General features: G+C 33.0%; 1 protein-coding gene across 1 annotated transcript; it reads right to left on the bottom strand.

Annotated features, from left to right (window-relative positions):
* Nucleotides 1–2,273: 2,273 nt before the first annotated feature.
* On the bottom strand, nt 2,274–21,636 carry LOC121125098 (uncharacterized). Its single transcript, XM_040720197.2, has 7 exons — nt 20,182–21,636; nt 9,681–9,897; nt 9,011–9,084; nt 7,989–8,330; nt 5,527–6,695; nt 5,317–5,452; nt 2,274–5,245 (listed from the first exon to the last, which is right to left on the bottom strand). The coding sequence occupies exons 1-7, from the start codon at nt 20,341–20,343 to the stop codon at nt 5,174–5,176; spliced, it is 2,172 nt and encodes a 723-aa protein (XP_040576131.1). The 5' UTR covers nt 20,344–21,636; the 3' UTR covers nt 2,274–5,173.
* Between the last annotated feature and the right edge of the window lie 6,269 nt (nt 21,637–27,905).

Here is a 27,905-nt window from a genome sequence, read left to right as displayed (position 1 = left end):
CAATTTCTTATCATACAATAGTTTGATTGTCTAAATACAATACAAATTTCAATTAAAATACACTAGATTATTGCTTGCAATGAAATTGTATCATATTCAAATCCTTAAGGATCAAATTGCTTGAAATTAATTGTTTAATAATTAAATTACCTTAGCTTTTTAGCTTACGAACAAGTCAAGAAAATGGCATTGAATGTGATTATTGCTCAATATCGAAGAATTTATTGATTTAAGTTATATAACAGATTACTTATAACGAAACAATTGGAAGAAACAGATTGTCTAAACACCTAACCTCGTAATAATATATGTCTTGATAAGGTAATGGTTATATAATATATTAGTGTTGAGTATCGAACCCAGACTTTATTTGTTTGGGAGTTTGTTTTTAAGTTTAATGAGATTTTTTTTTAATTGAGATTTCCTTTTCAAAAAAATAAAGTTCCCACATAAAAATTAATTTTTCCTCTCCTCAAAAATAAACGTCACTTTTTCCCTCAAACTTCATTTCTAAAAAAAAAAAAGAACGGGACCGGATCAAGACCGCATTTGGGCATGACAGCGGTGTTATAAGAGTTAAACAAAATTATAATGGTTTATACCGTCAATTTTTTTTCAGAACGGAGAGGTTAAAAATCAGTCAAAGTGTACCTAAAATTTCGGAAAATGTCTCTTTTTAGTCTCTAAACCTTATTTTATTAAATTAAATTAATTTATGTATAAGAAAAAGGAATGAAATGAAAGATAATGAGCCGGAAAAATACAAATCAACAGCATTGGAATGTATTTGCAAGTGGGAGGCAAATAATCTAACAGCGCCGTTATAGTCGCACACAAAATAATATATATATTAGGTGGGGTGGAAAGTAATTTCGTTTGTTTTGCTTTATTTCAGTGCTTTATAAAAACTCCGATTTAACCCAAGTATCCCTTGTTCTGTTTGATAGCTTGTTGCCAACTCGACTCCAACTTCATAATACCCTTGTCGTGAGATAGTACACATCGAAGCAAGTTTTGTTTATGCACTTTATGGGGTGAAATACACCGTAAATGTGTTTTTGGAGTAACTTTGAGGGGCTGGCCTAATTTTTCGATGGAAATTTTTGGTCAGTCTTGGTTTTATATAATATCCTGACATCTCACAAACATTGCTGCAAGTTTTGTCCATGTACCTTATGGGTTAAAAAAACCGTCGAGGCTATTTTCAGGGGGATCATGAGGCCACACCCAGCAGGAGGTCAGCCTGTCATAAAATCAAAATTTTAGGGGGTCAAACCTTCTGGGGCAGGCTCTCGAACTTTAAGTATCTTGGTAAAATAATATATTATAAATATTTCCATTCAATGATTGCTCTTTTTTCTTAATACAAAGAGTCCCCTTAGCAATAAAACCTTGTTTTTACGTAACATTACGTGCTCAAAAGTTTTCTTCTACATGCCATACTTATTATATAACCTTCTCCAAATAATAATACACATAGCGATAGTGATGAATACTTCCACTTATACCACTGTAAGTGAATCTTTGAAGCCACCTCATAATACCCATCGTGGATACTAGGGTAGTAAATATTTCAGTTATAGTAACATTACAGTTTATTTTGTTCTTTATTTGCACAGTTAATAATTAATTAATATGATTTGATGCTGTTAAATTGGTGGTCTCATAGTAATAGGAATAATTAAATAATAATTTCCTACGATTTGAATTTTTATATATTATTATTAAATAGAAAAATATTAAAATCACGACAAAATAAAAACGACACATTAACGATGAAATGATGATAACGAAGAAAAAGGGATTGCGAATAAAAAATGAGTGTTATTTTTTCTTAATAATGGATGGATCGTGAATCATATTATTAGGGTATATGGAAAATAGAAAGGGGTAGGTTACGTGATACATAAGGATAGAAAGATATTCTATTCTGTCTTCTCCCAGCTCACGCAACTCCCCCATCAAAAAGGAGAGGAAATAAAATAATATTGCGCAGAAATAGAAGGTATTTTTTCGAGGGAAAAAAATATATAGTCATTTACTAAAATAAGTAATAGTAGCACACTGCATTGTTAGGCTTTCATGCAACAAGAAGAATGAAGGTTTGTTTTTGTGGTAAGAGGGGAGAGAGAGAGAGAATAGGAGGAGGCGCTTAATCATAATAATATTATTTAGGAAATAACAATGACGAATCCAAACCATATATCATATTATTTTTACAAGTATTCCCTTGATTTGTTATTTGCTTTGAGGTAATAAGATTAGGGTAAAAAACTTGGTATGTTTGTATTATTTATAAGAGTAGTAGTAGTAATAATAATTAATTAGCAAAGAAAAAAATCCATGCACTAATAAGAGAATAGAAATATTGTAAAACAAGGCGAAATCTACAATTTTTTGTATAGTAATGATTATACGTATAATTAAAAAATATAGTTATAAAAATAAGTTTTTTTGTGTTTTCTTGTATAGTATGATAATGATGAATAAACTGGACATTGAATACATAATAAAGTAGTAGTTAAATGTGTGTGATAATCACTAACTCTAATGCCAATATAACATTCTTCTCTCACAGAAAGTAGGAGCATGAACAAAGAAATAAAAAAGGAGATAATTCAAATATAATATAATATAAATATTGAAAATACAAATTCTATCTAATACAAATGTGCTAGAGAAAAAAAATTTAATGAAATTAGCCATTATTATTATTAATATAAGTAAGAAAACATTTGTTGTTCGCGCGCTAATAGTAAAAGGAGGGATGAGGGGTAGGAGGGTTGCTACGTGTGTGTGTGTGTGTGCGTGTATTTTACAAGTCTTATAATAATATACATAAATATATATTGTGTAGAAAATAGTGAAAAGTTCGGACAAACATTTTGTGAAGTTTGTATATTATATTCATGTGTATTCAAATTGAAACCCGTGAATAGGAGAGGGATGATGATTAAACTAATAGGAGTTATATATGCACGTGTCAAGTCTGTTGGTTTTTTATACAGTTATTATTTACATACACAGAGAAATGGATGCTACATATATATGGAGAATAAAATAAAATAAAGGTCCATATCAAAAAAAAATTGTACTAAGTCAGTCAGTAAGAAAAAAGTGTCTATTAATTAGAGCACTCTCTTTTTAAACATAAATATATTTCTATATTATTTATAAATAATGATCTTACATGTCAATTCCTTTTAGATATTAATGATTATTAGGGGCGTGAAGGGATAAAGGAAGCACGGTGAGATTATGGGAGAGAATGTATACTATATATATGTTGTGTATAAGTTCCAACCAAAACAATGGATTGACTCTTTTTAAATGAAGGATTTAAGTACTTGGGATGAGGATCATGCACTATTGAACATTCCATGGATAATAAATGGTGTCCTTTTTGACTGTTTGAATAGAAATTACTAAAATATAAGTATTTTGTGTGCTTCTATAATATTAAAATGCCCAGAGTTATATTAATCATAAATATATAATGTCCATGTAGTTTTAATAGATCAAAATGAAATGATAGAATCAATGTTCAGTTGTGTATTAGAATGATCAATATTAAAATTAAATAATTGAATTAACTACGAAGATACTGCAACTTGTACAAGTTGCAATCAAAAAATGGGATGAAGCATTTACATTACTTGGGGTGAGGATCATGCAATTATTGAATATTCCATAGATGATTGATATATGAAGTGGCATTATTGGCCAATTAAATACAAATGACTAAAGTTTAAGTAATACGCGGCACATTTTAAAGTTCAAATGCCAAGGGTTACGTACCTCATAAATACATAATAAACTTTAAATTTGAATAGATCAATATAAATTGATGGTATCTTACTATTAGTTGGTTAGTAGAATGAACAATACTGTAATTAAATAATGCATTTTAACACGAAAAAATGGAAACTTGTACACAACACATATATAGATATACATAAAAGAAGGACAAAGTTTGAAGTACAAGTGAATTTGATTATGTGGAACTGCTGGAGAAATTATATATTATTTGAAAATTGAAAAAAAGGCAACCTAATTAAGCTATAATAGTAGTAGTAATAGTTAGACACACACACACACACACTAAAGATATCCGGAGGTATTGGTGATACCCTCGCGTACTAGAGGAGAGACTATTAATAATAATAAAAATAGTGGAGAAACAGTTACATCGTACTATTGTTTTTATAGTTTTTAATAAGGAAAAACTATCCAAATATACTCTTACTGAGAAGTAGATTTGTATTTTTGAGGGACATGGTGATTAAAGTATTCTATTTTCACTGATAGAGAAAAAGCTCGATAACTAACTATTGATTATTTTTTTGCGTGTTTTATGTAAGTATAAAAGATTTTTTGCTCTTAGTATTAGTAGTAGATTAAATAACTATTTAAGTAAATAGTTAGTTTTAAACATACAAAGCAAGACCACTAAAAAAAAAAAAAAAAAAAAACTTGAGGGGGGAGGTAAAAGATAAATCAGAAAGGCACTCTGCTATTATACGTATAAGTGTTAATATATAGGTATAACACGGCACATGTAGCCCTGTTATAAAAAGTGTATCTTCTTAAACAAACAAAAAGAGTTAGAAATAGAAAAAAAACCTATTTTTCGTCGTTGATCATACATATAATTTTAATACATACAGAAGAAAGAGAGTTCAAAGAAATTATATTGGTTTTTTTTATAAATAATAATAAAAAAAAGAATAGATTTGATTGTAATCACAAATTGATAAGCTAAAGTCTATTTATTGCCACATAATATGTTTTCCTCTAAATCAAAACTCGCAGAGTCCCCAAAAAAAATATAATATATATATTTATATAAAAAAAAAGAAGATTGTTATCTAATAAAAGCTTTTTGTAAAGGGGGAAGAAATTGCTTATTATATAATGATGATTTGAAAAGACAAACAAGTAGTTGAAGAAAAGATAATAATATATTCATAGCCATTGGAATATCAACCAAATTTGTGTTTTTTGGGATGAGATAACATATAAAGTTAAATTAAACAAACGTGTGATGTTCCAATAATATTGAAGGGACAAAAAACCTCACACGAGAGAAAAAAAAGGAATAATGTACGACGACTCCGACTCATGTATATATATATTTATACACATATTATTCCATCAAGAGAAAAAGAGAATACTATTCAGGGATACCAGGGGAAGAAAAATAATTTGATGCATCTCCACGGCAAATTGGACAGGTTCGATTGGACTAAAAAAACAATGAAATTAAGATGTAAATTAGATTAGGTATGTACTACTTAAGTTCCTCAAAATAATTACCTTTAACCACTTATCAACACATTTTGAATGAAATTCGTGGCTACAGGGTAAAACACGAAGAGACTGACGAATTTCAAAGTCACACATACAAACAACACAGGTGGACTGTTGATCATTATCGCTATCTCCAGGGTAGCTAATGGAGGAGAGAGGATGATATGTTATATACAAATTTAAAAAAAAATAGATTATAAGCAAAAAACGACTTACCGATACGAAGGAAGCTGCTCAATGTCGGTCTTGGAGAGACCTTTAGGCTTGACCTCTCCCAGCCTTTCTGCCAAATTGAGCAAGGCTTCATAATTCTCTGGCTCTGTCACGTCATTAGGGGAGAGTCCTGGTTGTAGAGGACTGTTGGAAAGCATGGCTAAAACGTGTAAGAGGAATCCTGGAGGATAGAGGTGAGTGAGGTGTTGAGAGCCTACGGCCGCAACTGCAGCCAGATTTGGATTCAGAGCAGCTGCTGCTGATTGTTGTAAATGCGTAACACTGTTGTTGGCATTGGTAGTAGTAGTAGGATTGTTTGTAGTAGTGCCACCGGCACCAGTGGGTTGTGAAGGTGGAACAGCAGAGTTGTTGTTGCCATTATTACTTCTCCATCTCCTTGGAGGAAGAGGACCGCCAGCTGTACTTATTCGTCGGTTGTTGGCAGCGTTGCTTGCACTTCTGAGCCTGGCTGAAGACTGGACATCGTGCAAAACATTGATGTGTAGGGGCTGTTGATGATTATGGAGTGATGGGGGGTTATTGTAAGCAACGGATGAAGGGACTTGAGGGAAAGGCCCTCCCGCTGTAGGAGGAGTTGCTGAGGAAGCCGCCGTCTGATTTTGTAGATTCTGAGGCATAGAGCGAGCTATTTGTTCAGAGTGGAACATTGCAGCTGCTGCTGCTGCTGCCGCCGCAGCAGCAGCAGCCGAAGATGAGGCTGAGAGTGAATTTTCTCCTCTGGATCCTCGTAGATTGACGACATGAGCTGCTGCCGGAGGATGAAGTTGAGGATGATGTGTAGGGAAATGGTGATGATGAAAGGTCGTGGGAGGAATGGGATATCCACAAGAGGAAGTGTGGTGATGGTGGTGGTGGTGATGTGATTGAAAGGAAGCTGCAGCTGCTGCCGCCGCTGCGGCAGCAGGAGGAAACAATTGGTGAGGTGGCGGAGGAGGTGGCCCAAAGCAATTGGGTCGGCTGTGATTGGGATGTGCATTCGCATAGCGAGGAAAGGGTTGAAAGGGTGGTGGTTGGCATCCGTGGAGGGACCCAGGAATGTGGTTTCCATTGTTTGGTGGAGGAGGATGAGGAGCATAGAGGTGAGGAGGGTGAGAGAGGTGATGTGGTGGAGGATTCGCTTGTCCCAGATTGATCTGGAGAGGCAGATGAACCTTAAAAAGAATATGACATTCGTATTTAATAAATAGCTAATACTCCATCATTGAAATCATATCATATATAATTGCATCTAATAGATTTAACTTACAGGTACAGGAACGTTGACACATACAAGCATTTTCCTGCACGAAACCACGAAAAGCACACGAAAAACAATACAAATCACAAAGATAGAAGCAAGAAAAAGATGAAGAAAATGGAATTATCTCTCTTTATTTACTAATGAATATATATATCAGTTAAGATGAAGAAGAGGCTAATCAAATCCCAAAGTAATTAGAATTCCGATTCACTTGCAAAGTGTCTGTATGAGTCACATAATAAAAGTTTAACAACACAGAATGTAATAGTGGTGTTTATATGTAGTAGTAGTATTCAAGTATCTCCTCCTCTAGCAGAGAGGGAGTTCTCCACAGTAAAAAAAAGTGTAGGAAAGAGTTCACCGCTTCTCAGTACAATTACTACATACAAAAATGTTACAATGTAAAGTGTTGTTGAAAGAGAGAGAGAGCTAGAAAGAGAAAGATAGAGAGAGAATATACTTCTACTACTTTGTAAAGCCATGTAAAGGAAAAAGAGAGAACAACACAGCAGCCATAACTTTTCTTTCTTTTTTTAAAGGAAGGAAAATAATCATTCCTAAGCCTTTCTCTCTCCCCTCCGTGGTCTTCTTATGAATGATATTGATGATGAATGATGATATAAGGCTAGAGGAGGATATGAAAATGTCTTTGCTACAGGGTAGCCTTAAAGGCCCATAATTTTAAGAACAGCTGAGGGAGTTCTATTAATTGAACTAGAGAGGTGAAATTTCCAAGTATTTATGTTATAATATATTCTTATAATGTGGACTCCCAAGAAGAGTAATTCTTCCCTTAGTACATACAAGTACAACATCGACCACTACCAGACCATGGATGAGGCCGGATGATAAGCAAAAGAGGAAGAGAAAAGGGGAGAAGAAAAAGAAGAGGAAACAGAAAATAATAAATGAAAAGAAACCAGGAAAGGAGAAGAAGAGAATTTTTTTGCTTTCCGTTTTTTTTTGTTTTTTTTTTACTTCCTTCAAAACTTTTTCGTCCTTACATAAAAAAAAACCCTACAAAGGGATCAATAGCTTTCATCACGATTCCTGTTTTTTTTTACTGGTATATTCTACAACATTTCCTTACCATCAGAGACCCTTTGAGTATTTTACTAATTGTAATGCAGAACCAGTACATACTATTGACATTAGGGAAAGGCCAGTAACAAATTGAAGTATAAATAAATTCAAATTCACTTACTTGATCTTGATGATGCCATGGAGCCCGATTAGCAGCAGCATAGTCATGATTCCTTTGGTGATAATCATTACCATTGACAGGAGGATTATGTTGCCTATATCGAGTGCTTCTACGGAGCTGCTGAGGGCTTCTACGAGCCTGTTGAGGACTTCTTCTCAGGGAAGAAGCGTTGCGTTGAGGTGTGATGCATCGAGAGGGCTCTTGATGCCATCTTTGAGATGTGTTACGACGTCTTGTCGTTGGAGGTGGAGGGGGTGGAGGAGTACTACATTGTACCAATTGGTCCAGCATGTCTTGACTACTGAACCGTTGTCTCTTTGGAGTAGGGCTTTCCAATTCCCTCTTTAATTATAGAGCAAATAATTTTAAAATTAAAGTACTAAATACATAACATATATTTCCAGTAGAACCCAGGAATTCGACGCTCATGCGTTTTAGAAGGAGCGACACAGTAGTCAAGTGTCCAATCAATTTCCCCCAAAAGAAATAGTACCTTCTCAACCATCAAATTTTACACCAACTAATTTTTAGAGAGAATTTTAAAAAGAAATATGTCGTAGAATGTACAAAATATCTTCCATGCCTTTCATGGGACCCATGTTTCGTGTGTGAGTCTAAAACAGTATAACATGTAGTGCCACAAAACAACGTCAACTAGCAGCAATTAATTGAAGCACGAACGGTTTGTTTTTTTAAATTAAAAAAACACTTAGTCGAAATTAAGAGTCGAATCACGATTCCAAAAAATTGTTCGAGTTCCGAGTCAAAATTTTCTCAAATCCGAATATGTATAGTTTTGGCATTCTAAAAACAGTGGAACCCGCTTAAAGCTCACACACTAAATACGGATATTTCTTGATAGTGGACATTTATGAAAGTCGTGTATGAGTTATAATTAACTTGAGTTAATAATTTAAACGATAAGACGGATTTCTTTAAGAGTGTACACATTTTTTGGTCAGTCCCTTGAGATCCAGCTTCAGTGGGATCTACTGTAAATAGCTTCAATTAACCCAAATTACCTTAATATCCGGCTCTTCGATAATGGAGGCACGAAGTCTTGGTGAGAGTAAGGATGCGCTTAGACCCGTTATTTCTGTAAAAAATACATATAAGAAATTACATTGGGCTACCATGATTGACTATAGTAATCAGTAAATGCTATAAATAACTATGGCTATAAAAATATATGTAGGGTAGAAAGAACAGAGAGGAACACAAGAAAAACCCCGCGTTTATAATTTTGAATGTTTAATTGTAATATCAAATTTATCTATACATATATAGATAATGTCATACGAGTATGACAATAAGTCTAATGAAAACACACATAACCCAGTGATACCTTGTGGCATACGAGTTGAATTCGTTCATGGACGGAGGAGTTTGTAAGTCAAAGCGATCTAACCTATAAGAGATAACTTATTAAAACGCACTTGAAATAGCTCTAACGTCGTCCCGTCCACTTGGCTCGTATCTATAAAATAAAAAATCTCGTACGTGAATGCCAATATTGATTAAAATCCAGCTCGTATCTCAAGTATTTACTGTAGTGTATTTCCCTTATGCATGATGGGATTTCTTACATACCGAATATACCTACTAATTCTTACATTATTTGAACTGCATACCATTACTTATTCTTCTCTACCTATATAGACAGTAATATTTAAAAAAATAAATAAATCTTACCTGAAGCTGCTGCGGCTGAGGATCTCATTGCTGCTGCGAGGAGTTCGTTACATGGACTACCACGATGATGAGCAGACGGATTAGAGCCCACTACTACAGAAGAGGGCTCTACTACTTGTTGAGCGCCCGCTGCTGCATAGCACCCGCCGGGAGAAGGAAGACCATCATGTCCCAGACCGGGACTTAAGCTCAATACTAATGCTGGTGGACTGCATCGCTACAATGAAAGAAAGACGAGGGAAAATTAAGAATAATAGCTTACATACATTGTAGGTAGTACATATTATGATGAGAAAATGTAATGCTTTTTCGGAAGTCAGCTAACTTCTAGCTGATTTTTTTTTCTTTGTTATTTTTATTATTCTGCTGTATTTAAAAAAAATATAACATAATATGTAGGGTTTTTTTTTTTTTCACATCGTCATTCCCAACAACAACAACAATAACACTACTGCTTGCTTTGCTTTTAATGTTTTAATACATAGAGCATATCTATACATAAAGCCAAGCAGCCATCTGTTCGTTCAAAATGGTGGCAGCTGATGATGATCTAATACTGTGTAGTTTAGTATTGAGCAGTACATACTCATATATATATATATATACTTTAAATAGCATAAAACTATGTTGAATGAAGTAGTACCAAGGGAGGGTGGAACATTTGTCCTCTTCTTTTTTTTCACATGCATTGATTTACAAGCAAAAAATGCCCTAATACACCCCCCCCCCCCAAAAAAAAAAAGATTCTCTCATCCCTGCACAAATACAATGTAATTGTACATATAATTAAGGGAACATGCAGACATAATTAAAACTGATCAATTACAGAACAATTCAAAAAGAGATGGATCTTCTGGCAGATGGCCCCCCTTCTACCCATCAGCAAAAAATAGCAGCATTCCAAGGGAATTACATGAACGTCGTGAGAGAATATATATATCCATGTTCTGTACAAGTTACAATTTCTTCGTCTTAGAATGCTTTATTTAACTACAACATCGGTGATTCTAATACCTAACTATTATTGATCATTTTATTTCATTTTGAACTATTAAAATTACATTGACACTATTATTATTTATGAGTAATATAACTCTGGGCATTTGAACATTAAAATGGCCCACAGGGTACTTATATTTTAGAAATTTGTATTAGAATAGTCAAAAATTGGACTCAATATATATTGATCATACATTGAATAATCAATTATGACACTATCTTTAAATCCTTCATTTGAAATTAGTCATCTCCTTTTTTTGGTAGCAATTTGTACAATTTGCTTAGGGCCATACATTTATGACGTCCAGGGCATTTAAAGATTTTTAGAATGTAGTATTGGAATATTTTGAAGTCCACTACATAAAAAACTAGTGTTGTGTCGGTCCTTATTTATTCGGTCCAGTCCAGTCCAGTCCAGTCTTAGGATTCAACTATCAATGGTTTATTTAGACAAATAAGATATATGAACTATGTATTAAGATAATTGCACACATCTTGTAGAAAATATTATTTTTTTCATTATAATACGAAGTTATATAACTTATCCTAATATATAACGGAATAATTTAGAAAAGAAAAACACCCCCATTGACACCACGAGGGAACGATTTTGCCTTCTCTCAGGACTGACTAATTGGAATGGACAGGACCGCGGTCATATATAAGGACCGGCACAATACTATAGAGAACTGATCAACAAAACCTTTACAAAATGAAATATATTAGCAGGGTTGTCATGCAGGGTACCCCGATTGGGCTACAAACAAAGGATTTTTGTTTTATACTAGAAATTTTTTCGGTTGGATGTCAAAATTTTATAAGAAATTAGAGGTTAAAACTTTTTTTATAAATATTTTTTTTAGAAGTTATCTGACCAAATTATTTAGCGGAATAAAAATTTTAATTTTTGAACTTCCAAAAACCCAAAATTCCCCCACCAAAAAAGTTATATATATAATCCTATATCTCCTGGATATCCAATATATTTTATTTACAAATACATACAGCGGGGATCCAAAAATTAAGGACGTCCAATCGGGGGGGGTGTGTGTGAAAAATTGTATTTTTTTCTTCCAGACGTCATAAGTGTGTTGCCCCTTAAGCATCTTACAACTCATACGCAAGATCTATACGGTCAAACCTTTATTAAGCAGTCAGTTAAGGGAAACTGAAGTAGTGACGTCTCAGTGCAGGGGATCATTTAAACCATGATTGGTATTTTAGAACAATTAAAAAGTTAAAAATAGTTAATAAGAGAGTACAATAAGGAATATAATTTACACCTGGGCAGACCTCGTTGATACGTCAATCATCTATGGAATATTCAATTACTGCATTATCCTCACCCCAAGTACTGAAATCCTTCATTTAAAATTACTCCTTTTATTTTTTTGGTTTCAATTCGTACAATTACCTTATACAAGTTGCACAATGTACACAATCTCAACTTGTACACAAAATGTATACGTGTACAATTAGCAGGCAAAAAATGAGATTAAGTATTTAAAAGAAAAGAAAGTACTTGGGATGAGAGGATAATGCAATAATAGAATATTCTATGGATGGTTGCTATAATATCCATGATATGATTTTAACCTATTTTGATTAAGAAAGTTAGTATTAAATGTTAGGATCAAGTGGGAACTTGTACAAGTTGCATCAAACAATGAGATGAATAATTTGGAGTAAAACATGTGATGAGAGAGGAAGGTAAATAATTTGAATATTCCATGAATGGTCGATATATCAATGGTATCATTTTTGCCTATTTTGTATAGCAATGCGATATTCGGTAGAAGATAAAAACATGGAAATGTACAAATTGCAGTTCAAAAATTAGATGAAGTACTTTAAACGAAGTCTCGTACTTGTGATAAAAAGATAAGGATTCCTTAGATGGTCGATATATAATTATTAATGATGTAATTTTTGACTTTTTAATGAAAAATTGCTAATTTATAAAATATATTCTGTGAGACATTAACAAGTTCAAATGTCCACAGTTGGTACTACTTGCATACATACATAATAACAAAGTCATTTTAATAGATAAAATGAAATGATATCATCAATGTATGTATAGTTCGTAATCATTAATTTGGCGGATGTTGTAATTAAATAGAGTGTAGTATATTAACAGAAAAATTGTAACTCTCTGTTAATAAAATTACAACTAGTACATAAACCTCGACTTAAACACAACATATCTTATTTTTAGATACTATTTTGATGAAAATGACTGAGTTTAATAAGACGTACTATGTGGCACATATCCCTATTACATATGTAACAATTAAGTAACTTTACTAGATCAAAATGAAATGTTAATAGTCAATTAATTAATAGTTGTTAATTAAAATGACTGAGACGTACAAATTGTAACTTGTACACTACGACATAAACACAAGATATAAGAGATCATCGACCAGGAATTTGTGTTAGCCAAGGTGAAAAATATTCGCGCCTTAAGGTTAACAACAACAATATTTTCCAAAGAGATATTGTTTTCCCTCTAATTTTTGTTCCTCTCTCCTTCTCTCCATGAGACTGTCCAAGGTCATGACAATCCGTGATGCCCTCTTTTCTTTTCTTGTTAAAGAAGGAAAGAATAATAAAGTCTGTCTGCTTCCTTTCCAGACACATACAAGTCACAACCTTCCTCAAGACAGAATGATGGTGGAAAACGAGACGAGAGAGGAGGAAATATAGTAATACATTATATAAATATCTTTCTATATTATATGATAAAGACTAGAAATATAGACAGACATAACATAATACCTCCTCTCTCTATGTATATACATATATAAGCCACGGTCATGCTCATGTATAGAAATGTGAAAATGATCGAAATCCTCCTGAGTATACATTTAAAATATATTCATATTGACCTACAAGATAGGAGTGTTCTTATTAAGATATTGGTCTTCCCTAATTCGACAATTAAAATGTATTAGTAGGGGAGTCTGCCCGCATGATTATTTTTAGAGGGGGCCTGGTTAATGGAATTAAAAAAAAAAAAAAAAAAAAAAAATATTTAGAAAACAATTTTTAAAATCCACTACTCACAACAAATTTTAAAAAAATCACAAATTCATAGCTATTCAAAACAGTTTAATTTTTTGGAAAAAAATTCATAACTCCACTGCTGTTGAAAAAAATTCAAATATAAAATCTTAAGAAAAAAAAAATCCAAAATCCACAGCTGTTCAAAAAAAAATTTAATTTCTTGAAAAAAAAAATTCCAAAATCCATAGCTATTTTCAAAAAAATTCCAAAATTCAACGGCTAATATATTGTATTTTGTCTCCCTCGTTGTATTTCTTTATGACTTCTTTTATTATAAGTTTTATTTTACGAAATTTTGTGAAAAACTTTGAATTTGTTTTTGCAGTTATTATAGAAAAAAAGTTATTATTATCTTGACGTATATGTATACAAAAATAGAATACAATTGAATAATTAAAAAAAACTCCACAATTATCAACAAAAAATTAAATTTTTTTGGAAAAAAAAAAAAAAACACATTTCAAAAATTCATAGCTATTCTTAAAAAGAAATCTTTTTTTGGATAATAATTTCAAAAGACTCCTGAGCTGTTCACAAAAAAATTACAAATTTTCTAATAAGAAACAATTTTTTTTTTTTTTTTTTTTTTTTGGGGGGGCTTCAGCCCACGCATTGCACATGCCTCTGATTAGCAAGGAAGAGGACTATAAGAATATCTAGTATAATATCGATCCTATTTAGGACAGAAGACTTATCCAGTTCAATCCTGCGTATCAGTCATAATTAATCAAATCTGGTCCTTTATAACGTTGCTCAATTTTATTTTTTCTTCTTTAAGACAGGACTGGACTGAAAAACACGACACTAGGGGGATATCTGTCAGCAGATATATTCTCTCTCAAAGTAAACAATTAATATTTTTTTTATTTAAGCTTAAGATAGCTTGGATAATTTTCACATCATTATTCATGTACCAGTTTGATAAACAAAAATCAAATCACTGAGAGTCCCAGAAAAATTATTCGCAGTTACACAACAATAATTTCGTTGATATATAGCGAGCTGCACCTAATCGATAGCATGCCCAGCGTTTCAACAGCTATATGCAGTGCTGTAATGAGGTTTTTTTATTATTGGGGAGAGGGATTGCCGTGTAAATATAGATGAACACCTTTTTATATGATCGATAAATACTACTATAGTAATACCTTGACATACGAGTTTAACTAGTTGCTGGATGGAGGTCGTAAGTGAACGCAATGTAACTCATAAGAAATAACGTTAAAAAATCGAACTTTTAACAGCTCTCGCATCCTTTAACTTTTGCTCAGAATTCAGCTAGTATATATTAAAAAAACTCATATTGGGGCGCTTGTATCTCAAGATATTACCATACTGAAGAAAATATAGGGAGCCCAGCCAGCCACCTCCTGGTGATTGAGGCCCATATATGCCAGCGTTATTTGGCCATGAGTTGATTCTTATTTGAATTATTATTATATTATACAATGTTCGGCATTCAATTGTTAGCATACATATATGAACATCGTTAGTAGTTTTTAGTTCAACATTTGAACGCTAGCATTATAAATTTAAGCATTTTTGCCAAGTATTTTAACACTTGTAAGTAGATATATATTTATATCAATACATCACCTTACAAAAGCATATTACAGCTAACTATATGCTAGTACTGAGCGTTAAAAAGTTGATATAGATATAATTTGTATATTAATAATATCAAAATCCATACAAGTTCATCCTATGAACGTAAGAAAAAAGTAGAAATATTCGTTTTGTGAATGGTCATCGACCTTGAATATTCTATATTTATTATAAGTGGGTCAATGTGTTCTAACTGACACTGGACAGTAGTGGATGATGATTATATGTAGGACGTCTGTTGTGTAGCTCGACTCTCTTGGCAAAGGAGGAGGGATTCACATAGCATTTAAATAATTGAATATCGTATGTTCTACTCTATACATAAAGAGTAAGAAGAATATAATAATTATTCACTAGAATATATCATCATACATATGTATATAGGTAGATATGTATAAATGTACATTATTTGGCCAGGTGAAAATAATAGTGAATACGGAGATCCGCTAAAAATATGAATATGTTATTTTTTTTGTAAAGACTACCTTTAATGGTAGTTCTACTGCTACTACCAGTCAGCAGCCGCCGCCGCCTCCTCCTCCTCAGATAGCCTTGTAAAAAAATAAAATCGGCCTTGAATGGTGTATGGCCATGAGACTTTAAAAGAAAAAAAAGTAATATCATAGACAGGATGATGGTGATGGTGAAAGGCAGAAGGAAATATTTGCAAAAATATATAAAGGATAAGGGAATGAGATGAGCTCTTAGTAACAACAAAGGAAATTGTTTATTTTATTCACTCATATAAAAGAACAAGAATAGATGAGTAGTACCTGCCTTGAGATGATAAAATTCAATTATCCTTATATTTGAAGGAGAAGGGGACAACCACAAAATAGTGGAGAACAAAACTAGGAGAGTTGAGAAATAAAACTTTAATCATCTTTCAAAAATATGTTATTATAATAACTAGGGCTGTAACTTATGCTGAGGTGAGTGAGGAGTTCTTCCATTTCATTTCCTGAACGAACTACATTTATAAATAGATAATTAAAATTCTATTATATGTAGGTAGCTCAGCTCTAATATTTGACAATGAATAATAATAAACACTGCTCATAGAACTCTCAACTAAAGTCCCCACTCTAACTTTATGTATATCATATTAACTTGTAGCAACAATTCATGATATAAATATGTATTTCCAGGATGTATTCATACTTATCTGCCAATAATAATAATTGCCTTCATTGGTATGAACGTAAAGGGATGTGAATACTGTCTAAATTATGGTGAGCGTCAAAACCATGCAACCACGCCTGAGAGAATATCATATGAACTATGATGGACGACATATCTACTGAAAGAAATCACTATAAACTATGTATAGTTAGTTCTCTTTGCTCGCTGAAACGTTAGATTTTTCTAAATAGGGAGGAATAATTAATAAGAGCAGATTTCATACATATACTTTTATTCAAAATTTACGCTAAAGCGCCCATATTCATATCCATGCATAAGGACCACAAGAGAGAAAGACTGGAGACAGAATTGAGTCAGACTTTGACAGTAATCCCATAATCTATTTGCTCATGAAACGTTTTAAAAGAGAAACAATAACAAACAAATCAAATGAAGGAAAAGTAGTAGACTGTAGTCCGGTATTAATGAAATTTGTCGGTCCTAATCGGTTTTTTATAGTGACTAAAACATATTAAACTCAGATAACCTCTTTCGAGAGACAAGATACCTTAAGTTTAAAAATTTAAAAAAAAGAAATAAAGTTGATTGACGTCATCAAGGACATCACTTTATAAGTGTTAGGACTGATATGCAGGACTGGACTGGACTGCAGTTTCAGTCCTGCATAAGAGGCGACTCAACACTACTTATCGGTCCTTAAGACTGATGAGTGGTGAAAAAGACGGGGTCAAATAGAAAAAAAGAACGAAAGGGGGAGAAAAAAAAAGACGTACTAGGACGGATCCAACACATGGAAAAAGTAATAAATGAATAGAATGTGAGGACTGGAGTCACAGCTGCTGTCTCAACTCAGTCTCATGTAGTCCTTGCCCTATGAATGGCCTTTCTTATATGTGCATTATTTGAAAAGGGACACTTGGATTCTATATATATATATATTGAGCAAACTTTGAGTCATACAAAGGAAGTTGTCTTGAAAGAAGAGATAATATATTATAACTTATATAAGTTTATAACTCAGAAGGGAGGGGGGATAGAACGAAGGAACGTACGTCCAACGATAAGCCCTCTCTCCTCCTCCTTCTTTGTACAACATAGTAGAGTAGTTGTAAGCACTAATAAGTAACAAAATATGTAATACTTCTGCCTTTTGATATTTTTTTATCTTGTGTAACATAACAACAGAAAAGAATCTTATGTTAGTTAGTAGTAGTAGTTTAGAAATACATACATATATTCATAATATTCCATTTCTGTCTTCATCACACGATGAAACTAATTTAGCTAGGTGTAGGTCAAACAATATTGTTAAAATATGTTAGAGAAAAAGTAATTTTGTATTTTCGCTTTATATCAATGCTTTATAAAAAGTGTTATAATCATCGATTTCAGCCAAGTATGCCCCGTTCTGTTGGATAACTTTTTGCCAACGAGAATCCAACTTCATAGTGCCCTTCTCCCTATTGGCAAAAAAACTCGAACAATCAATTTTCGCAGACCTCTATTGAGGCTAAATTTTTATCCCCAAGCAATAAGGCCATCGGCAAGAATGTATTTCAAGTAGTCACGTTGTGGAAGGTGCGGACTGTAGGTTGGATAATAAAAATTTCCCATCCGAGCTCCCGGCGCGTGCGGCCTGGCGTTGTCTTGATTATGTCTGGTTGTCTCCTATTCACCAATGCTGGGTGCTTCTATTCGATCACCGCCTTAAAAAGGTCGAGTTGTTCGAAGTAGAGGCCAGAATTGAGCGTTTTGCCATAGGGGAGCACCTTATAGTAGATTATTCCCTCGCAAGCCCACCAAATATACAGCAGCACCTACATAGATGTCAATCCTGGCTTAGCCACGGTCTGGGCCACTTTGTTGGCTTTCGAACACGATCTCTGTCGCTTGCTCAATTTTTTATCGCGAGTAACAATCCACTTCATAAATAATGCGTTTTTTCCCTTGCACGTAGTAAAAATGTAAAATATGGCGAATGTCTTCCTTTAAGACCTCCATACTCGACACACGATCATTCACAACTGAACCGGCCCAGCGCATGACTGTCAAAAAGCTTTTGTAATTTACATTCACATCGTTACAACACCTTATCTTATGATCCGTTTTGACCATTGATGAACATAGTTAAAAAAATACTTACAAAAATAAATACGAAATTACTTTTTCCCCAACCTAATATTATAAAAATATAAGTCATTACGGTTTCTTTACTATCATAATACGTACGATGAACATTAGGGTGATGAGGCTGGCAACAAAACCTTACATTTAGTCAAATAATGTTTTATTTACTACTGTGTGTGTACAAATCATCGAAAGCAGTGGTTCTCGAATGACAGTACGCGTACACACACATTGGGGTACTTGAGATGTGGGAATTTTTTTTAATAAGTGGTACATCAATAAAACTAAAAATACTTTGTGCTGGTTAGGAGTACTTGGCTAAAAAAAAAATCACAAAAAATGAACACATGCGTATATGTGCAATTTGATTAGAGATATTATTAATATTCACCTTGAGCAGAAATGCAAAGGAAATTTTGGAAAAAGTGACGAAAAACTACTATAAAAATCCCATTTTAGGCTTATTGAAAGCGTCTAACAATTTTTTTTTTGTTTTTTTTTTTGCCCAATTTACATATATATTAGAATAGGATACAATTGTTAGAGACTATTAATATCATTATTTTGAAAATTTACTATTGATTTATACCCAGAAAAAGACAGATATTTTTAAAAAACGTCCATATTTATTTAGTCTGTGCGATATCAGTATATCTATAATTAGAGATGTAAAAATGCGCACATTCTCACTTCTCTATAATAAGTACTTCTTATTTACTTCATATATTCATTATTTTAGGGCCGGATTTTTAAACTTTTATCGCAAATGGATATATAGTCAAAAAAAAAAAATATATCCCCCCGGGTAAATATGAATGTATTTGGCTGAAATTGCTGATACACATAGAGTACCCCCTCCCCTAAAAAAGTCTGAGCTTATTTGGAGTCAATAAGGGCATACGTCTCACCCTAATAACATAATATTCTCTCCTCTCTCATATAAAAAATGCTTTTTTTCAGACGGCTATTATTATAATTATAAAATGCATGATGAAAGAAGTAAGCAACTAAAAACTAAGTCATAGGACTTTGAATGGCGTTAGTACATATTATCCTTAAATGCCTCGTGCATTTGATATATATGCTGTGAACAAGTTGTAGCTTCTACAACAAAATTGTACAAGTTACAACAAAAAAGCGAGTATTTAAAATGAAGGATTTAGAGTGCTTAGGATGAGGATCATGCAATAATTGATTATACAAAAATGGATGATCGATATATTAATGATGTGATTTTTGCTTATTTTTTAAAATTAGAGTACTCAAATATTTGTATCCTGTGGCACATGATAAGGCTCAAATGCCCACAATGATATTACAGATAAATGCATAATAACCCTGATTGGACGACAAAATGAAATGATCGTATCAGAGTATTAGAATGACCCAGTTTGTCAGAGGAAGAAATCGCAACTTGTACAACTTTCTGGTACAAGTTGCAACTTGTACACTCTATGTGTGAGTGCTTTAGCACATATTATTCTTAAAAGCTTCGTGCATATGATGCATATTTGTTCGTATGTTAGTGAGTGAAGCAATATAAAAGATGAGGACTTACAGCTGCAGCGGAATATCGACTCCTTGGTCGAATAAGTCTTTGATTCTCAGGGATAGGTATGGCAGGAGCAGTAGGACCGAAGAAGGCAGCGTTGTTACCAGAGGCTGAACTAGAACTAGCAGTCCGTTTACGCGTGTTTTCAGAGGATGAAGATACTGGCATGACGTTCACCTCGTCTTCCAGTAATAATGAAGAACGGGAGAAGGAGAAAGGATACTATTACGAAAGTCCCTTGTATTCCAGTACATTTACACAATATATGTACGCACACAAAACCTCTTCCTCTCCAATTGTTTGACACTTTTATAAATTATATTTACTGTAATTCATCATGCAGAAAGAAAGAGAGAGAAAAAGAGATAGAAAGAGAGAGAGAGATTGTCGTTGTTGTATCAGACAAATATCATGGACTCTTTATTTAACAAATTCCAACTCAATTTAATCACTCCCTAATGCTAATATCTCTATTTTTATATATTTAATAATAAACTATCAAATAGAATGACGACACAGTGTAGTCATCAACACTAACTTCATAGTTGAATCATGTTCACCACTTAACACTTAAGTATAGATAATAAATGAATACACCAATAAACACGCGCACAGAGTGACCCGCCACCGCTCGAGTCGACGTACTTTTAAAGACTGACAAAAATGTTTCTACTTCTTGTTCTTTACTTCAGTACTAATAATTTTTAATCATCATCTCACTACTACTACGGCCCTCTTCAGCCGGAGCGCGCTCTATTTTATAAAAAAGATCTAGGGTAGTCCTTCCTTTCTTTGTTTACCGGTAATTTATAGTTAACTTCCCTCTGAAGAAAAGAGAAAACTCCCCTACAGATGTGACGGGCACGCTTAGCAAGACCACTGAAGCAAAAAGGAGGAGTTTCTTTTGAATTGTACACTTATTTACACTACATACTTCCCGCAATCGAGAGGTCCCTTAGGTGGAAATCTTTTAAAAAATAAATTTTTTTATTTTGTTAAAAAAATATGTTTTTCACAAATGGAAGAAATCCACCCTGGAGCTTCAAATATATGTATGTACATCATGTTGATGATGAAGAACTAGGTAGAGGGAAGAGGTTGAATGTGTAGAGCTATTCCAACATGGCTGACAATGATTGTACAAATAAGAAGAATAATTAATGATTATGTTCTGTAGTAGTAGCAGGATTATATATGTTTAAAAATAGGAGAAGCGCAATTCTCTTTCCCTTTTTTTACAAATATATGTATATTTTGACTCTTTCTCCTTGCGTTTTTTTTATGTAATACTTGTTCAGAATATATATTTTGTACAATCTATAGAGAGTTAGTAGAATCATGATGATTAAGAGGGATGGAATCAAGGTAATATTCTTCTTTTGAATGATAGACGAGGAGGCTTTTTCCACCCGTCTTTCTCTTTTAGTACCCCCTGTTCTACACCACCACCATTCAGTCACTACCTCCAGTAGTGTGTGAGTGTTTTCCCTCCTTCATCTTATTTATTAAAGTTCGTAACAAAATTTATTGCATAGAAAGCCGTCGTAGACATAGTAGTGTACTAGTAATAGTCGTTGTCAAGACTGCTGGGAGGGGAAGAAAGAGCATAAAGAAAAAAGAGAGGGAGAATCAACTTTTTCCCTAATTCTTTTTTGTATTTCATTATTATTATTTCAAAAAAGAACAGGGAAGATTTTCAGCAATCTTTTCCCTAGTTTTTAAAACATATAATAAGTCCTATATACCAGGTGCGTAAGGGAAAACTAAAAAAATTAAACATGGAAATTTAACGCGCTTTATTTCGGAAACTAGAGGAGCTGCATTAACTAAACTTTGCATAGATGTTTGTACTGTGTTCCTATTTCTAGTTTTTAATGTAGTCTCTATCGACTTTGATAATGGCCTAGAAGCGGCGATAGAAGCTCTGACAGTTGGTAATTATATAATTGAGGCTCATGGAGTTACATTGCTCATCGGCTTCGGTGCCCTTGTCTGGCAGGGCCTGGACTAAACACGTGGTCAGAAGGAAAAGTAAAAGGGTTGTCATCTGGTGAAAATGGTGGCTACATTCCATTTTGGGCAGAATATAATGTTATTCTCCAAAAAGAAATGTGTGTCCTGGTGTATTATTTTCAGTGACGTAAATAGTGTTTATTTTTTAGCTGGCCCGTTTTTTTTGAATTGGTAATCTGAGGAATGAGTTTTCGTTTCCTTAGCAGTTGTCAAGATTATTTAATTCCTGAGTAGTGAGCATCCCTTCCTAAATAGATTCAGTTATATTCAAAACCTGATTAAACATTCGTGTGTGCTCATAAAAAGTGAAGCGTAACTTTGAGGATTTGTTGCGGAGTAATGTATGTCCTTGTATGACTCAGAGTAGAGTTGAGGATCGACGTCAGAGTAATTTTTCCCATGTCCATGTTTGTTTGTTTGTTTCTTCCTCACCACCCTTGTCAGAGATGAGTGTAGCTGAGCAAAGGAAGCGTCATGAGTGCTTTTTTCTCTCTCTTCCAAAACACTTTTCAAATTTTCAGGGTTTTTTTTTGTGTAACATACCCAAAATAGTCACCATTTTCATCACTAACTATCTTATTGAAGCTCTTTTCAACGCCAAAACCATAATTCATGGCCTTCTTGGCGTTGTAAATAGTCTTTAAATTGTAAGTTTTGGATCACTGTTGCTGAGTGTCCTGTCCAAAGTAGAGAAGCCATCTCCATTCTTTTGTCTCGTTGTATCTCAATTTTTCGATGGATTCTGTTAATTTTTTATTTGAAGGGGGCCTCAATACTAGTGTTGTGTCGGTCCTTATATGTTTGGTCCAGTCTTAGGGCCTATCGGTCCTTGGAATTTTGTAAGAATATCAATGATTTATTAAGCCAAACAAGATATATGGAATATGTATAAAGATTATTCACATATCTTGGAAGTCTTTTTTTTATTTTTTAAATTAAATTACGAATAATTTATATTGTTACTTAGTTATATATTTAATTCCGTTATATAACAAAATTTAAAAAAAACACCCTCATTGACGTCAATAGGGAACAATTTTACCTTCTTTAATGGCTGACAAATGGGACTGGGTCCTCGGTCCCCAATAAGGAACGACAGAACACTAGACTCAATGCACACAGCTTATCAGCTGTTGCGAGGAATTATGTTTGTTCTGATTCCTCTCTTCTACAAGTGTCCTGTTTCAACTACACACCCGGTATTATTATACTACTGAGTAGTGGAAAAAGAATACGGATTTCTTCTATTCTCTAGCAGCTTATTGTATGGAAATGTTCTAGCTGTTCCTATAGAAAAATATTAAGGTAAATAATAAATAAAAAAGGATTTGACCAGCAGGTAACAACATCAACAATAACATCATTTCAACCTCCTATTTATGATACAATATAGAATATATTAATATTTTGTACAGAAAATCAAGAAGAGGACAAAAAATGTACCGTTTATTTTTTTTACTTCATATATTTCATAGACATATTTTGGTCATCTATATCCTCAGTATTCAAATTTCTTGTTTGAGTTGTGATACCCAAGAATGTTCACTATAGCCTAGAAACTTTATTTGATTTTGGGAGGGTATTTGGCAAAGTACCCCTCTTTTAATTTTTTAGATAATATTAATACGTATAGTCCAATATTTTGGTCACTTATAGGCTTTGTATTCAAAAATTTGTGGCTTGAGGTATAATATCCACGACTGTTAAGTATTGTCCAAAATCTTCATTTGGTTTATGAAACTGTATTTGACCCCGATTTTGTCCTTTTTCAAATAATGCCATGCACCTATATTGAAAGGTGTGCATATCAGAGTCATATACAGTCCCGTAAGGCAAATGAAGGTTCTAAACCATATTTAATATTCTTGAGTGTCTCAATTCATCTTAGAAAATTAAATAATAAACTAATAATTGACCAAAATGACACAATTTAAATATCGGGCAGTACCGGGTGGTCACTTGAAATCTGAACAGTTACTAATTCAATCATTAATGAAGATTGAGTGATTAAAATTAATTCATATTTCAATATATTAAAACATAAGCATTTACTTACACAAAAAAAAAAAACCCTAAACTCTCTAGCTTACGTACAATTCGAGGAAATGACACTTGAACATCATCCACGAATTTCCATGGTCACACGCAGTTGAGCGTCTCCAGGACCAACTTCTACAACGTCAGCAGCTCTGAAACGTTGGAGAAGAAGAAGGGGTCTATCAAATAAGCCAAACTGGATCCGGAGGAGTTAAAAAACAGACCAGGTTAATCCCCTCAAGTCCATCAGACAGCCCCATGAAAGAAATCTTGGGGTTTCACACCAGACTCTTCAGAGAGCTATCAAAAAGTGCGTGGAAAGAGCTTTGTGGGGATGGAGAGGCCAATTTGGATACCAGCAAAGAAATAACTTTTTTTAAATACGTTTGGCCCCCATGTAGACCTCGTGCCAGCATCCTCCACCACACCTTCTGAGTGCTTGTTAGGGGCCAAGGCCTGCAGTGTCTTTCATCCAAACACCGATCCTCTCAAAGCCAATGGCAACAAGCACTGGGACGCCATGATAGAGGACTACATCTGCAAAAGGTGCTTGGCCTTCTACCACCGCCTGGAAGTCATTATTGTTGCTACGAGCGGCTACATTAATGAATAAGAGAGCTCAGACACACATCTATTTATGGTCTTAATTTTGTTGAAATTCTATTTTTAATTAATAAATTATATCTTGTTGAAGTATAAAATTCAAAGTGTTCAGATTTTAATGGATCCCTGGATATGTACAACATTTGTGGTTTATCAACACAAAAGAAATTTAGAATAATTTTCGTCAAAGATTAAGTCTGGATTCCATATCAAAACCTTCATTCGATTTATGATACTCTATTTGGTCAGGATATGATCCTTGTTAAATACATAAAATCTATCTATCTATAATTCTTTCAATATGACAATTCATATTGGAAAGTACTTTAAGTAATTAATAGAAGTAGAAGATCATTAGTTGACTTATATAAATGTAATCCATACTTACTTTGAAGATAAATCATTCTAGTTTACTTATGTATTGACAAACAACATAATTATGTATATACTCTTTAATAATTCATTGAGTTATTTCCATCAGTTATTGCTGTATTATTTAAATTTCTGGCATAAGTTAAGACACCCAAGAATGTTAAATATAGTTAAGAACCTTCATTCTATGTTTATTACTTAATTTGGCACGGATTTGGTCCTTTTCAAAAAAAAATTACATAGTACATACATACTGCCCAATATTTCATAGATATATTTCGCTCACTTATGGGCTTTGTATTTAAATTTCTGGGATGAGTTAAGGTACCCAAGAATATACACTATAGTTTAGAATCTTCATTTGATTTTGTAACTTTATTTGGACCAATTTTAAAATATATAAAATTTTGGTAAAAAAACATTCTAATTAGCTTTGTGTTGACGGGTCTATTGTGTATTTATGTTGTGTAAAAGTTGCAATTTTGTACAAGTTGAACCATAAAATGAGATTAATAATGTTAAATGAAGGATTTAGAGTACTTACGATGAATATCATGCAATAATTGAATATTTCATAGACGACCCATATATTAAGAGTGTAGTTTTTACATATTTATATGTTTTTTTTTGTGGGTGACTAATTTTATCCAACCTTTTTTTAATTTTTTTTCCCTCCAGCCCCCCAGCTGCGGACACCCTTGATAAATTATGGATGTTAAGACTAAGAAATTCTAACTTGTTCAATTATCTTGTACAAGTTGCCACTTATACACAAAATGTATATTGTTTAAAAGTAAAAGGATCAACAGGAAATGATGCTAATGTACCAAGAGCATTGTTCAAACTTATTATCGAATACAGTATCACTACAGTCATATTTTTTCTTTGATCGTTCTGTACAAAAATCCCCTGAAATAAGTATGATGATGATATGAGAAATTAATTTCTGCAAAAATATATATTTGTCAGAATGTGCGCTTTGCGTTGCTATGCGAAGGAATATAGACAGTCAGATATTATAGTACTTAGTAATCCCATACAGCAGGATTCGAACGGCAATGAAAGAGACCTTCAAATAACAACGAAGGGATCATTTATACAATTAGTATTGAAAGTAAAACGATTGGCGCAATACATAACTTTTTAATTTAATAATAAGTGTGTACATTGTACAGGGTCGATTAAGTAGGATTATATATGTATGTATATATATATCTTTTTTTTTTTTGGGGGTGATTTTTTTATTTATTTATTTGAAAAATCCACAGCTTTTTATAAAAAGATAATTTTTTAGAAAAAAATTTTAAAAATTAAATTTTTTATAAAAAAATTCAAAAATCCACGGTTATTCGTAAAAAATTTAATTTTTTGGAAAGAAATTGCAAAAACTCAATTTCAAATATAAGACTTTTTGGAAAAAAGTTTCAAATATTAAACTTTTTAGAAAAAAAGTTCAAAAATTCATAGTTATTGACAGAAAATTAAATTTGTTGGAAAAAAAATTTCAGAGAAAAAATCAAATATTAAATTTTCCACAAAAAAAAGAAAAAAATCCACCCCGCCCTAATATAATCCTACAGACACCCTTGACATAGTTAGGATTATTCGATTTAGATTGTTCCAAACGGTTTTCCTGCTAATCTTCAGTTCCTGGACAATGTGCTCACATTTCGGTCCAACTAGACCATTTTAATTATTTTATCGAGATTTTCGACGTCCATATTAACAGAACGAAATCGTTGGAACAATATCTTTCCTGTTGCATTCGATACTGTATTTTTTCAAAGAAATTAATATTTGAATTTTTTTTCCAAAATCCAAGCCCCCCTCCCCCCAAAAAATGAAATATATATTCTTTGTCTCTTAGGCAAAACATTGAAGAATCATAATTGGCATCGGAATCGGGATTTTTTTTTTTTTTTTTGGAAATGTCTTATCACTAATACAAATATCCTTCTGCCACCCAACTGGACATAAAATTGGTGGCGGAAGTGAGAGATATCGTGAGATATTATTGTTTGCGTGGTAACAAAATTCTAATCAAAGTCCTCACAGTTATAGGGAAAAACACGTTCTTTTATAAGTCGTAACGCTTGGAGCCCCTGTATTGTAGAACCATCGTACATAAAGTACTATCATTAGCTATGACTTAAAAGTAGTATACAATAGTCAATAATATAAATGGAACATTCTGTCTTTTTCTTCTATTGACTAGGTATAGGGGAGACAGGACTAGGTTGAGCGGTGGGGTAAACTTAGGATTTAGGATTTTTGAACGATTTTTTAAAAATCTGAAATAAGCAAAATAGAAAAAGACCCCAAAATATCAAAAATGAGCAATTATAAATGAAAGAAAAACACATTTTTATATAGATCATTTATAGTCAAACGTTTGTTATATTATATCGACAAATCAATGTTTTAGAAATATTTTCTTCATTAATTTGTGCATTGGATCATCCATTATTGGTAGTTTTAAACATACTTAAATTTCACGTTCATATTAGTAGTTGGAGCAAATTTGAAATTGGCGGGATTTTCAGGAGTTTTATTGGATGGACGACGCATCTAATCATCACCACCACTGATTATGAGTCCAATCTTTTGCATAAATGGGTGAGTCAGGATTTCTGTGAGTGAAAAAAGTTATTTTTGTCTGAAGTATTTCCCTTTTATTTTCAGAAAATGTTTTAATCTCATTTTCG

Source organism: Lepeophtheirus salmonis, chromosome 10 (genome assembly GCF_016086655.4).
Source record: "Lepeophtheirus salmonis chromosome 10, UVic_Lsal_1.4, whole genome shotgun sequence".
Lineage (NCBI taxonomy): Eukaryota > Metazoa > Arthropoda > Copepoda > Siphonostomatoida > Caligidae > Lepeophtheirus > Lepeophtheirus salmonis.
This window is presented reverse-complemented; position numbering and strand designations above follow the sequence as displayed.

Coding starts and splice junctions, on each gene's coding strand:
- LOC121125098 (XM_040720197.2), bottom strand. CDS start 20,343: ATGCCAGTATCTTCATCCTCTGAAAACACGCGTAAACGGACTGCTAGT. Junction 9,898..20,181: donor GTCGATATTCCGCTGCAGCT/GTAAGTCCTCAT, acceptor CTTTCATTGTAG/CGATGCAGTCCACCAGCATT. Junction 9,085..9,680: donor CTCAGCCGCAGCAGCTTCAG/GTAAGATTTATT, acceptor TATTTTTTACAG/AAATAACGGGTCTAAGCGCA.